General features: G+C 34.1%; 1 protein-coding gene across 1 annotated transcript in view; it reads right to left on the reverse strand.

Moving 5' to 3' along the window:
- HELRODRAFT_184828 (hypothetical protein) overlaps positions 1 to 14926 on the reverse strand; it is a 48167-nt gene that overhangs the window by 7603 nt on the left and 25638 nt on the right. Inside the window, exons 7-15 of the mRNA XM_009010981.1 lie at positions 13904 to 13957; positions 13437 to 13496; positions 9497 to 9656; positions 6006 to 6013; positions 5743 to 5841; positions 5498 to 5611; positions 3433 to 3606; positions 3025 to 3130; positions 1964 to 2094 (exon numbers count right to left, since the gene is read on the reverse strand). Of these exons, the coding sequence (XP_009009229.1) occupies positions 1964 to 2094; positions 3025 to 3130; positions 3433 to 3606; positions 5498 to 5611; positions 5743 to 5841; positions 6006 to 6013; positions 9497 to 9656; positions 13437 to 13496; positions 13904 to 13957 (906 nt within the window). The remainder of the gene's footprint in view (positions 1 to 1963; positions 2095 to 3024; positions 3131 to 3432; positions 3607 to 5497; positions 5612 to 5742; positions 5842 to 6005; positions 6014 to 9496; positions 9657 to 13436; positions 13497 to 13903; positions 13958 to 14926) is intronic.

Below are 14926 nucleotides of genomic sequence, written 5' to 3' on the forward strand. Positions count from 1 at the left end.
GTAGTTCTGCGTTCTTCTCAACTGCATAACGAAGAACGAAAAAATGTTCAACAGACACGCAGATGATGCAGCATAAGCAAATAATTGATGTTCTTTAAGTATTTTACTTGAGTACGTCACATTTTAACCTCATAAGTTTTAAATATTTGGCTGAATACCGACGAAAAGGCCAAGAAATAATGGGGAAATGATGAACAGAATAACCAGGCATGGATGAATTTGTGTATACATGTATGAATGTGTGTATGTACGTATGTATGAAAAAAAAATGAATGAATGAATGAATGAATGAATGAATGAATGCACCTTGTAACCGCAGCATAAGCACAAGCGTAAACTGAACGAGTATTGGAAACAAGAAACAGAGGTATAGTGCCAGCTGGTCAGTAGCAGTTGTTTGGTCAGATGTAGTGAACTGGTCAGTTGCAGCTACCTGGTCAGATAAAGTGGACTGGTCAGTTGCTGGGTCAGATAAAATGGACTGGTCAGTTGCTGGGTCAGATGAAGTGGACTGGTCAGTTGCTGGGTCAGATAAAGTGGACTGGTCATTGCTGGGTCAGATGAAGTTGGCTCGTCAGTTATAGTTGCCGGGTCAGAAGAAATGGACTGGTCAGACTTATAGGCATTGAATAATAGTTGACCTTCATACAAATGTGTGTGTACTTCTTCGCACACAAACGGTAAATAAATTCAAATAGAATTAATTAATTAAATATTTTGCACATCTACGTAGGCACTGTGTTTTGTTGAAAAGATTCATCTCATCCGTACAACAAATTATGTCAACAATCCATTTCACCCAACCAATTGAAATAACTTTTAAAAATGGAGACTTGACAAGAAGCAATAAAATGAACATTGCACTACTGACTGTACTGCATCAACGACCCACAAGCATGTAATGAAACATAATGTCTGCAAAGCAGTTACACGCATTCGCATCATAATAAATAGAATATTAGGCGTTGTATTCGTGTACGTGTGTGTTGGCAATAGTCTGTGTGTGTGTGTGTGTGTGTGTGTGTGTGTGTGTGTGTGTGTGTGTGTGTTTGCTTGCGTGTATGTTTGTGTGTGTGTCTGTGTGCGTGTATGTGACACAGCATGCATTCGCACAAACAAGAGAACGAATGAAGGGAGAAAACTGGTCTCAGAGGCGAGCAATAACATCGTCATAAGGTTGCATGCAATGAAGAGAATGAATGAAAGAACTGAAATGACGCAAATAAAAGTTAATGTGCATCGATCCGTGGCCTGGAGTCGATAAAATGTGAAACATCATAGATATAAATAAACCGCATCATCGTGTGTGCGTGTGCGTGCGTGCGTGTGTGTGCGTGCGTGTGTGTGTGTGTGTGTGTGTGTGTGTGTGTGTGTGTGTGTGTGTGTGTGTGTGTGTGTGTGTGTGTGTGTGTAGAGAGTCCTTTGTGTTTAAGCGATGCTTTCCTCGTTACCGAAGTGTAGGAAAGCCGTATTGGTTCAGTATTTAGTGCAGCGAAAATTTGAAGTAACAAATGTACATGGATGTTGCAGGGGAGGGGGTAGCGATTGTAATGCATGCGTCTGCGCTATGAAGAACAACGTGCCACCAATAACTTTCAGAGACAATGCTGAACCACCACCACCACAACAACAACTGAACAATAACAAACTAAAATGCAGCATAATTTTTGTAAACAATCTTAACAATTTTAAAAAATTTTCTGCAAAGCTTTTCGTTGTTAAGAGAAAAAGATGAAAGTAGGAATCTGAAGAAGAGAAGAACAAAAAAATGATGAATGGCAAAACAAATTAGTAACAGAGAGGATCAAATGAAACGACAGACGCTGAGCTGAGCGGTGCAACAAGTTGAAAGAAGGGCTCTAACGATAAATAATGTAAACTCCATAAATCTTATTTCCATAAAATATGAAGCTATTTTTAACTTGAAAACTTTAATAAAGATGAAAAAGAATAAAGAACGTACCAGGGAGCTTCGAGCGAATCCAGCCAACTGTCCCGGTGAGATCGGTGGACCAGAAAGTGGGGGGAGGAGGTCCCTGCCCAACTCGGGAGGAATCATGTGAGGGAGGAATTGAGGGTAGGCCCCTGGTGGTACTGTTCATTATCACGCAAGTAACATTCACCATTATATTAATTAGCATTATATTAGACGTTATATTTACCAACCAATTCCATTTAACATTCAACTTGATATTATTGCACCGTTGGCATTAGATAATGATACACAAATAAAAGAAATCAATACATCACAAATGAAAGCACAACATTACGATAACGTAACGAGAATGCAAGCAAGCAACACGTTTATGAAGCGAAGAAAAGCTGTTGAGAATATCTGATTTCATCGATAAAAGTCGATAAGAAGAAAAAGAGCAAACGCTTATTCTCGAGTTAATATAACATATCAGTGATATGCGATTGAGTCGCACATACTATAGAGTTGATGTGATCCTATACAGATATGATGATTATACATACGTATCATATCACATCATATCACCTGGTGATACACAGATGCAAGCAGAAATTTGATCATTACACAACTGCAACGAAATCAAATCGATATTTATTGAACAGATGTCAGAAAACGACGTTTACAGGCGTTGTTATTATCTGAAAGAATACACTGCAGAGTATAAAAATTACTCATCTGGCGCAACGTACCGGCATCAAAAACAAATTGTACCACTGCAGAACGCTAATTGCATTTCTAAAAGCCACAGCTTAAAAACTATGCATATCACATAATATCAAAAAAAAGTGTTTCTATTTATCTATCTAGTGTTTCTACCTATCTACCTACCTATCTACCTACCTATCTACCTATCTGCCTACCTACCTACCTACATACATACATACCTGCCATCTATCTATCCACCTATACAAAAAAAAAGAATTAAATAAAAAAACAAATGGAGAAACGAACGAGCAAAGAAACAATATACAAACAAAACGAACCGAAGAAATAAATAAATAAATGAAGGAAAGAAAGAAAGAAAGAAAGAAGGAAGTAAGTAAGCTAACAGAGTGAAGGTGGCATGACCGGCTTGGGAATGGGGTGAGGTTTAGAGAGGGTACCTGAGGGAAGGCTGTTGTTCGACTTGTTGACTGGTGTGCCTGGTTTGTCGTTCTGTGGGTGGTGTGGATATTCGTTTTACAAATCCAATGGAATCAACAATGCAAATTTTTTTAAATATATTGAAGAATATTCAGCCAGCATCCGCCAAATTTTTTGATCAGTTAACAAGCATATAACATTTAATAAGCTGTTAATTTATCAATTCAATTGAAATAGATTGTCAAACCAGTTGGGATTATAATTAATAAAACTTGTTAGCCAAAGAAAAATCCTAATAAATGTTAAACTATTAAGAAGACCACACACACTGAAGACAAGCGACAAAGCAGCGTTGAATCATCAAAGCAACCAACCTCTCTCATTTTGTTGCTGCCACTGCTGCTAGCTCCATTGTTACCACTTCCAGACGCATTTGAACTCCGTGATGACGACATTTCGTTTCGCATTCTTGGAGACGAACTCTCGCGTTTTAGAGGCTTGTCTGGGCCGTTCTTCCGCGGAGATCGCTCGCCATTTACTGGAGATAACTGGACAGTGAATAAGTAATTGTAGTCAGTCGGAGTGAATAAACAAACAAACGAACAAACGAGCGAACGAACGAACGAACGAAAGAACGAACGAGCGAACGAACGAATGAGTAAAATGTATAGTAATTGATCAAACAGTTGACGGCGGTGATATATTTATTAAAAATAATTTCACCGGGAGACGACAATGGCCATTTAAATAGTGCTGTCATGATCATTAAAAGTTCTCATTGAGAAAAATTCTTTCTTCTCAGCTGCACTAGACTAGCGATTGACAGCTTAAATGATATCAAAGAACAACGAACGACAACAATAACATTTTAGTGAACAGCTGGTATCAAGCAGGCTTATTTGATTTAATTACTCTTATTTTCAAAGAAAAAAATTTTTTTTAAAAGTGTTTTACAAAGCAATAAATGCTATCAATATATTTGTGCTGCCAAACAAAATACACACATCATTTAAAACCAACAGTGTCAAATAAAACCCGTAAAAGGCAGCAGATAAAAACACGCGCGCGCACATTACAGCACACAAGCAGTCACAACAACAGCCATGGAAAACGTTCTTTTTATAAATAGATAAAAATTTAAACCCAAAAAGGTAAAAGTAGCAGCAGTATTGTCAATTAAAAAAAACTAAAACTTATATCCTTTACTATCGGTGGGACGGACCGGAATCGATCCCCGCACCACCAGCCACCCATAACTCCTAGGAAGACCAGCTCAAGCAGACGACGCCATAATCCAGCGACCTCTCTACCCCTCATAAAAAATGTAACATTTTAAATGCTGCACTTCTGTGTGCTTCGTTTGATTTGCAGAAAGTTTTTTCACAATTAAGCTTGATGACACAAAAATTTGAATTCATAAATAAATTTTTAATTCATGTTAAAATTTTATAGTTAATTTTGTGTCGCGGGCATAGGGACATTTTGTCTTCGCCCATGTTTTTTTCATAATAATAATAATAATAAGGATTTAAGAAAATAGCTGATTGAGAAACAAAATAATCATCCTCATTAACAAATGATCTGATCATTAAGAAAATAATTGGTCCTAATTAGGAAAATGATAGATCCTAATTAAAAAAATAAATGATACTCAGTTATGAAAATAATTGACTTTATTAAGCAGATAATGGATGCTTATTAATATAATGAATGGTACCTATTAAGAAAATAACTGATCCTCGTGAACATTAACACAATAACTGATCTACTGTGACAGAATGTGTCAGGACATGTCCCTTTAGAGAGAATATTTAAACAATCTATCAGAATAAAGCGATGTCGATGCCATAAAAGAGAAGGGGAGCTTCAATAGGCAAATTTAATAGCAGCATTAAAACATTCCGCCACAATGTAATCAGCTAACAAGAGATAAATAAATGAATGATCATCGAGAAAATAATTAAACTCCACACACACACACACACACACACACACACACACACACACACACACACACACACACACACACACACACACACACACACACACAAGCCATAGATAAAAGTTAATGCATGCAGACAGCTAGGCAGGATAATTACACGATAAGAAACGCTTGACATTATGTTTAATTAAAAAGGTAAAAATGCAGCAGGCCTCTTTTCATCCACCTAGCGTTATAGAGAGTAATTAAATTCATTAAGCAATTAGAACAGGTTCACAGGCTATTTATTAACATCATCAAATTGTCGTTGTAAATCCCATAATTGGTCTCCACTTTAATTTTTTTTAAATAAGGATTCAAACAACATCGCCACTTTCATCATCACCATCATCATCATCAGTCATCATTATCATCACAGCCTTCATCGTCAACATCTTCAAACAGGTTCATTTGAAGACCATCACCACCACCACCACCATCAAATCATGGTCACCAACCTGACTTGCATCGTCAACCACCAGGTCCTGATCACTCTTCTCACCATCACTTTCTTGCTGCTGCTGCTGCTGCTGTTGATGTTGTTGCTGCTGTTGATGCTGTTGTTGTTGCTGCTGCCAATCAATTGAAACAACACAACCAAAATAAGCTCAACTTGACTAAACTTTCTTCAAATATCAATACTTGCCTTACATATTTCTAATCATAAGCAAATTAAAACAAATTTTTAAAAAAGGAGGCTGACTTTATCTTCAAATTTCTTCCTCTTTGATGGTTCGTTGCTGATGTCAGGTGACCTGTTGCTTGACCAATCATATTTGCGATCGGGTGATGTGGAATTTCTCTGCACGATAAAGTTAATGTGGCTCTCATTACGATGACATTGCAAGTTATTTAAATCAACCAGCATATCATTCAAAATAATTTAAATTTGTTAAAAAAGGTTTGAGGAAGTAAAGAAGTAAATTAAAAAGTATGAAAATAAAATTTAAAAAAAAATAAACTAACATGTCTGTCTGCTGTGATTAATGGACGAGGAACGTGAGATGCATTAAAAAAATATGTTTAGCATTAATTTCACTTGCAAAAATAAATTTTCAAAACATTTGTTCAACAAATTTTCATCAAATGAGAAAAAATTACTGTAAATAGTTTTCTAATTAACAGTTTTATGATAATGAATGACATATGTTATGTAAACATGAGAAGTTATCATGCAACGCAATGCAAAATGTAAATGATCATCAGCCTAATCGATCCATCTCACTGAATGTTTACATAGATAGGACAACCACATTCTACATCGTAGTAGTAAGTCATCGTTATCGCATTATCATCATCATCATCATCGTCGGTTATCTTTATCATCGATCACCATCATTAAATTTTCATGGTTAGGAGATATGAACATTCAACAATCAGCATTAGAACAGCCTTCATCACGCCAACAGACACTTTCCCTTGAAGCAATAACTCTTCAAATCCCTACATGCACTGAATTGAAGGCGGACTAAGAAAGGGAAACCTTGATTAATGTTGCTTCATAAGGCCAGCAGGTCCATGAATATTGCATGAAATGATCTCAATAACGTAAAACATTCAAAAAGTCTACTTGAAACCAGTGCCTCATTCTGCTCATAAAACTAATTACAGCACACAAATTCTTGAGAAATATAAACTTTTGTGTTTGTTGCTAGGCGTGTATCAGCAACCACAGTGTTGCAAAGTTAATATCATCCTAATTCTATATAAAATCTTTCCGATGTTGTGTGTAGAGCAAAAACTTTACACAAAGGATAATGTAATGCATGATGATATCGCGTTGCACAAAAACTTCCACAATGTAAAATGTAAAGTAAAACCAAACGCGGTTGAATATATTCCGCTGTCTAAAAACTAGAGAAATTGAATTGAAGAAATAATGCATAAAGAACATAGAATATAAAAAAGAAGAAATGTAAATTTAACGTGTGGTGCATAGGATGATCGAAGCCATCAATAAAGCAATATCAATCCCATTATTTAAACATTCGAACAAGAACATTCAATTGAAACCGAATTTACAAAACTCAGATAAAATAGATAGCATAGTTTAAAAGATAAGTTTCTTTTAGACAATTTTATTCCGAAAATGTAAATAAACTGATGTTGTTTGTTTAAAAGAAATGTTTTTGTTTCCTTTTTATCAAACTTCTAAACAGTTCTTGTAAGAACAGCTTCTTACATTACGCTGTAGAATAACACATTGCTTACATGAAAGCAACAACTTCGTCAAACAAAACATGATGCTTCATCGCTAAATAGAAATGGAAAACTGATCATCTCGAGGAAGAGTTACAGCACATACAACCGCACAAAAAAAAACATACAAACAAATGTTAAGAACGTGAACACGATGAACATGAAGAAAGAGAATATAACACGGAGAACTACAGAAAACAAGAGCACGGAGAATATGAGCACAAACAACACGAACATGAAGGGATTCTATACAGATTGAAATTGAAATGTTATTTCCTGCCTTTGTGAGTACTGGCTTGCAGAAATGAACAGATTAAAAATTTAATAGCATCAGAGGGAAGATCTTAACAACAATCACAGAAAAATATGATATAAGAAATCATTAGATAACAACTGACTTTTATTTTGCTGTATGCCGCTGTGTGTTTGCGTATCTGTTTGTGATGGCTTACGTGCGAACAGTTTCAAGGTTGGTACGTCGGTGTGATTCAAAATAATAGAACCAGAAGAAATGCATAACATGTATGTACATTTCAAAGTTGTTTGTTTGCATTGACGTAAGAAGAACATGCATAAATAAATAGAATGCAATGCAATGAAGACGCAGCATGGCTTCACTGTTCGCCACACCAATGTTTTCAAATGTAGTTTTTCTTCTTTTTCGATTCACAATTTTATTTAAATTTACAGTTTTCTTAATTCACCATTTTTTCAATTCATCTCACCATTTTTTTCTATTCGGGTTAAAATTGCCGCTCAATAAACTTGAAGCCGAAATTATTTTAAAAATCAAAAATTTAGCATTTCAACCCCATCACATTTATCTCGGTATCATCGACTGATTAAATTTATTGATGAATAAAGTTTTATATAAAAAACATACGTGGCCATTCCGTTCAATGAAATTGAAAATAATGATTATCATTTTATTTTCTTATCGTCTTGCACCAAAAAATAACAACTGATTTTTTAATCCGTCCAATTTTTTAATATTTTTAAATAAACGGCGTCTGAAATATTAAGCTGCGTTGTTGTGTTTTGTTGTATTTTGTCATGTTTTGTTGCGTCATGTCATGTCATGTCACCTTCAGAATGTTTAGTGCATATACAAAGTTATAAATTTCAATTTGAAGTTTCAAACAATTAAACAAATAAAAAACAACAAATTTTAAGTGCATACATTTTTTTGCAAAGAATCCACAAAGTGCGTATAATTCTTCAAATATGTTTTGAATATATGCAGAACCATTTATTCACTTTATGAATTTGTATGAAATTTGCCTTAGCATCAGGTGTATCAAATCTGCGCTTGTTTAAACAAGTTCATGGTGCTAATTGGAAACTGTTCTAAATAAAAAATTAGACGTGTAAATGTGGAGGCTCACGAACCGGCAGACTCAACATCCATGAAAAAGAAAAGAAATTCTGGCGACAACATTTGAACTGTTTCAGTTTAAGTTGTGGCAGGCTGAATGTTTGGAAGTTGAAGTCCAAATAAAAAACAAACATCTAAACATTCTGGTCGAGAGCCTTCATATAAGTGAGGAATTCCATATCAGTATGTTGAGAAATACAAAATCAAGTCAAATTCGTTAGATGAATGAATGAATGAACGAACGAACGAACGAACGAACGAACGAACGAACGAACGAACGAACGAACGAACGAACGAACGAATGAATGGATAAACTATTGAAATAAAATATACAAAACTCGGACGAATCCACAAACAAAATTTGAGCAAAAATGTAAGTTGCCTCAAAGAGAAGAATAAAGAACAGTGAAAGAACGTGACTGGTAATGTTAGGGAAATAATGAAGAACCCTCAAAGGATCTCTTATAAACATGAAAAAGAAAAAAAAAGAAGAAGAAATGAAGAAGGAGAAAAAGAAGGAGAAGCATGGAAGATGGTAGATAAGAAAAAAACCTATGCGATGTGATGTGACTGATCTGCATTCATGAGAGTGTCGTTGGTTGGTTGTTGATTGGAGATGAGAAAATAATAAGGAGACCTAGAAAACAACGCAACGGATGAAACACCAAAGTCAAATATTTAACAATGATGTCGTGGACTGTGTAAGCAGCAACTGCGCAATGTAAACAGGAAAAAACTTTATTTTGGATCTCAGCAATGAAATTTGCACAATTGTTCAACCTAAGACATTTAGTTTGATTCTATGAAACTCAAGATTTTGTAGAAAATGCAAAAAATAGTCAAAAAATAAGAAAAATAAGTTGAAATGCAAAAACGAGTGAACCTTTCTCTTCCTTGACATGAAGATGGCTTGAACTCGGCAAGCGATTCATCATGTTGTTGGACGTCGTACCGTTGCCTGGAAGAGCAGAGTTTGGATGAGGAGGAATGGGTAGGCTGGGCAGGTGGCCTCCAGTCAGTGGCAGGTGAGGGGCTTGCATCTGCTGCAAGGTCAAAATATCAACATCATTTTTTTTTATCCGCTAATAAAATTTATATATTTTGTAATAATGTTTATTATATTAATTATTTTAATACAAGACATACAATCATTTGAAATTGGAGTCATTTAAAAATTATTTTAAAATAATTTTCCAGCATGGGAATAAAAAGTTTAAATCCATCGCTACAACAAGACACTACAGTTCATCTCACGGCCGGCTATTTTAAAACACCACTCAAGTTTCCAATGTATTAATTTGCCCTGAAGCAGGCTGTTTTCAAATGGTCCCATTACAAAAACAAGGCAGGCGCCCGCACGCACATCTAATGCTAGATCGCTCCTCACCATCATTGCCTCCTATTTATTTCAACAATTGTTACTTCTTGCTTGCAGAACTGATTTGCGGGTGATAAACAGATACGCGATATCTGCAAACATCAAATGTTTGAATTCCATCAGAGCATCACAAGCCCTCCATTATAAATATTTACATTCAGACGCATGAAAACTCCAGCTTCGTATGTTTAGTCCATGTAAACAAATAAATGAAAACATTTTTAATACAAACTATGTAGTGCTTCTCTTGGTTGAATAGATAATAAAACTTGTGCTTATAGAAATATGCATCATCGTAATCGTAGTGGAAGAAAAATTGCTGGAATATTCTGAGCAGAAGAAACATAATAATAATAACAACAACAACAACAACAATAATAATAATAATAATAAAATAAATAATAATGATCGGTACATTGCAGAAGAGACGGATGAGTAGTGTAGAGAGAGCGGTGCAGCACACTGGAGTGAAGATCAAAAGTTAATGAGAAGGAATGGAAAGAATAAATTGCTGGAATGCAATCATGCTACTTACCAGAGTGGCGGAGTCGGTCAGAGTCGGAGAGAAACAATTACATTTACCAAATTTAAGTGTTTTTAAAGTATTTGCATTTAGTAATAATTATAAGATGGAAGTATGATTCAAAAGTTTAAAAAATTTTCTGGAATTCGAAACCTGGAGTCTGAGTAGAATTTTTTTAAGTATATTTTTCATTCGACTTACTACTCACAATCGATAGTACCTCCGCCGTCCATTACGTTCAACAAACAAAACTGACCAGTTAGTTAGTGACTGTAAATATTAACGAAGGTCAAACAAAGTCTTTCGATTCATTTCATCATCCAAAACTGCTTAATATTCAACTAAAAATATTACAGAAAAAGATTAGCGAGAATTATTATAAAAATACTAGAGCAGCATGTGACTACATACATTACAACAGCACCACACTATAATAACTTCAAAGAGTCGGCATGATTGCTTTTGTAAAATATAATCTCTGCATGTAAGTAAGTACATGTCCCATCAACTCATAAAAGACGAACAGTAATGCACTATAAAAGATTGTCTTGAAAGTTAATACATGGTGTCGTCGTCTTTGTCATGTTTTTGCTTGTTGTGAGTTGTCGATAATTGATGTTGCTTGTTGATCATTTCAGATCAGTTATTAATCCTGATGTAGGGTCATTTTGTAGCTGCCAACATTTTCTCAAATATTGTTTGTTCTCAATCAATCAATCAATCAATCAATCAATCAATCAATCAATCAATCAATCAATCAATCAATCAATCAATCAATCAATCAATCAATCGTTCAATCAATCAATCGTTCAATCAATCAATCGTTCAATCAATCAATCGTTCAATCAATCAATCGTTCAATCAATCAATCGTTCAATCAATCAATCGTTCAATCAATCAATCGTTCAATCAATCAATCGTTCAATTAACCAATTTCATAATAAATTAAAAAAAAATTATATTGTAAGAACAAAACATTTACTAATTTAAAGCAGAACTATTTATGTACTCCAACTAAAAATATTATGATCCGAAAAATTCAACAAATCGTTGATTATTTTAAACACTGAAATATTTAGCTAGAAAGTGCAAGTATGCGAATGTGTGCATTCAACCGACTTGTTTGCCTGAATGCATGAGTGCAAAATTTATATTTTCAACTGGCCATATTGCATGTCTGCACTTGAATGAATGTAATTTCATGCTTATATGTGCTTATCAGCATGTATAATTGAATGCAATGCACTCTAAGCCTCGTAGCCATTAATTAATATTATGAATGTAAACAACATCAATGTTACAATGTTTATTCATTATTACGATCATGCCTACATTTTGCATCTGACACCTACAGGCTTTTATTATTTCAACACTGTAGATTGCACAAGATGAGGATTCGTAGTGAATGTTTAAAGTGTTATCATAAAAAACGAAATGCCAAATTGAGCGATTTTAAAAGTAAGGTGCCTGTGAAGAAAAAAACTCCTGTAATGCCGTTCTCCATGAAGAAATTAAAAATGAATAACATTTTCGGAGTGGGCTCTTTCGATGTTACGCAGGCAAAAAAACGGAAAAAGCAGTAGAAGTAAAATAGTGAGTAATTATAATCTTATGTTATGATGTTAAAGAAAACTGATACATAAACATTTGATATACTGCAAACAGTTTACTGTAAAATGCATGGAATGTTTTCAAAGTTGTATGTGCATTGAACGGCGAACAAAACGACCAAAGAGATACAACGTTCTTCCCATCCAATAGTTGAATACGTTTATTTAACTGGTCGCCACAAATCGTACAAAAAAACGTCCAGGAACATTAAGCCGAACGTCATCAATCTCTTCCCACGACATCATTTTTCTTTGTTAGTGCATCTTTCCGTGAAATTTTCCAGGCATAGTTTTAATTTTGTTGCAGCCATTCGGAAAGGCATGCATTGAAAGTAAATGATGCAGTTTGAATTCTTATGAATTCAATATTAACAAAAGCTACCACAATCCTGCAGTAAAAAGAGGAGAGCCTCAGTTTTAACAAAGAACTGAAAACTTAGATGCACCAATTAGGCGAATCCATTTGAGGATGAGTTTCGTTTCGTCAGCAATGCTTCTTATTTCATAAATGCATAATTTCATTTCAATTGTTGACTGAAACTGTTCAAAAACTGAAGAACATTCTTAAAAACAAAGATCTCAAAGATGAATAATTATATCAGTCAAATGAAGATACGTTCAAGACAGGGACACTAAAGTTTTGTGTAAATAAAAATATTTCTCTCAAACACAAAATAAATAAAATATGTCCTAAAGTTTGAAAGTGTAGGTTATATTGTAAGATAAGTGGACAGTCGTTAGAATGTGCACTCTTGAATGTAAAGGATTGTATAAATCAGCATGTGTGTGCCTGTGCGCGCGTGTATGTGCGCGTACAACGACGGATCTAGAAGGGAATGGATAAGGAAATTAGAGTATCGGAGTTAGAGATTTTTGCCGGAATCGAATATTTTTCATCGGACTCTCTGAAGGGAATGACTCCCGTCAGCTATAAAAAGTAAACAAGATCATGCAAATAAAAACAAATTCAGCTAAACAAAAAAAGAAGGCAGTAATGCGTAAATCTTTTTCTAAAAACATTCCATCTACTATGAAACTCCAAATATAAACAATAAATATTCCCCCAAACTAAAAATTTCAAAGTTCGCTCATCAATGCGTGTGTACACGTTCGGGAATCTGGCTCTTGTGCAACATCATGATGATGCAAATTATAATGATGTTGCTAATCCAATTCACCACAAAGTGCTTGTTTCACTGAACTTCATTCTCAATATAAATATTTTTTATAAAATTTCATTAATAATTTCAAATGGAAAAAATTTCACATGAAGTATTATAAATAATGAAATACAAATGAAAAATAAACATACACTGAGATGATTAAGCCATTCTGCTTGTGCATTCATGTACATTTGCCTCACATCTGAATTCTGTGAAAAGTGAGGTAAATATATCAAAATAACATGTGTGTGTGTACTACATAGTAACATGTATGTGGATTGAAAATAACATGCGTATATACAGTAAATCAAATGTTTTGTCATATTAACATTTAAAATAACAACATATTCTGTTTATGGCATGATCAAATAATGTCTCTGTTATATTATGCAATAAAAAATTGAAATGCATTTGAAACTTTGACGCAACATTAAACAAAGTTTCTCTTGCTTGAAAAATTTGTCAATAAAAAATTTATATTAGAATAAAAATGTTTAAAATTGTTGCATCTAAGGAGAAAACAGCCGGAAGTTCAAAATAAATATAACCTTGTATTGCAGACCACAACAGAGACGCCTAAAAAAAGCAAACATATGAAATGAAAGAAGAAACAAACTTTTAATTGATTGAGCCAGTCACTCTGGGCATAGACTTGTTTGAAATCTGTATTCTGAAAAATTCATCAAATTTTTGCTCAAATATTCGAATTGATATAAAATTATCATCTACATTCTCCGCTTGAACAACTTCATACAATTTTTAAAATTGGCAGCAAAATAAATTTGAATGTATAAAAATGCTGGAAAATATGAAAAATGTATTTATTTAGCATTAGCTCTGGCGTGAATGACGTGGCATCTTACTGGAATGTGTTCACTTTTTGTCATGCATGCATATGTATGCATTGTTAATATCATCACTATTAATCGGAAATTGTTCAAGTCAGTTTTAAAAATAGTACATCTACTTTAGCAAATAAGAAATGAAGCATATTGCCGGAGTATAAAACAACATAATCGATAGTTCGGTATCTCTAAAAAATTGTTCCTGAATGAGTTTGAAATAATAAACAATGAAGAGAATAAGTAATTTTACATTGAGACAAATTTATTCCTATCATGAATAATTTAATTAAACACGATGAACATTTCAAGAAAACTTTAGTAACGTCGTGAAATGTTTGCCATGTAAAAATAAGAAAGAACTTATTAATAAAAATGGACAATTGATCACCGCTAGAAACATCAGGCGTTGCATGAAATATTTTAGACGATAGTTCGCGGATGATAGATCACTTAAGTGATGCATAGCGGATTCAAATGAAATGATTTAAAACCTATAAAGGTGCCTAAAGCTCACAAGATAGTTGCAAATCCATCTGAACCGGGAGTGGACATTTATGTAGCCCACAAGCAGCTCAGGCTATGCGGTTCATTTTTGCACTTATAACAAAGTCATTTTTTCCCAAATTTTAAATATTTTCAATGACAATCCATATATATATATATATATATATATATATATATATATATATATATGTATGTGTGTGTGTGTGTGTGTGTGTGTGTGTGTGTGTGTGTGTGTGTGTGTGTGTGTGTGTGTGTGTGTGTTGGTAATAGACCATAATTTTACAATATTC

This window comes from Helobdella robusta (genome assembly GCF_000326865.2).
Source record: "Helobdella robusta unplaced genomic scaffold HELROscaffold_1, whole genome shotgun sequence".
Taxonomy (NCBI): domain Eukaryota; kingdom Metazoa; phylum Annelida; class Clitellata; order Rhynchobdellida; family Glossiphoniidae; genus Helobdella; species Helobdella robusta.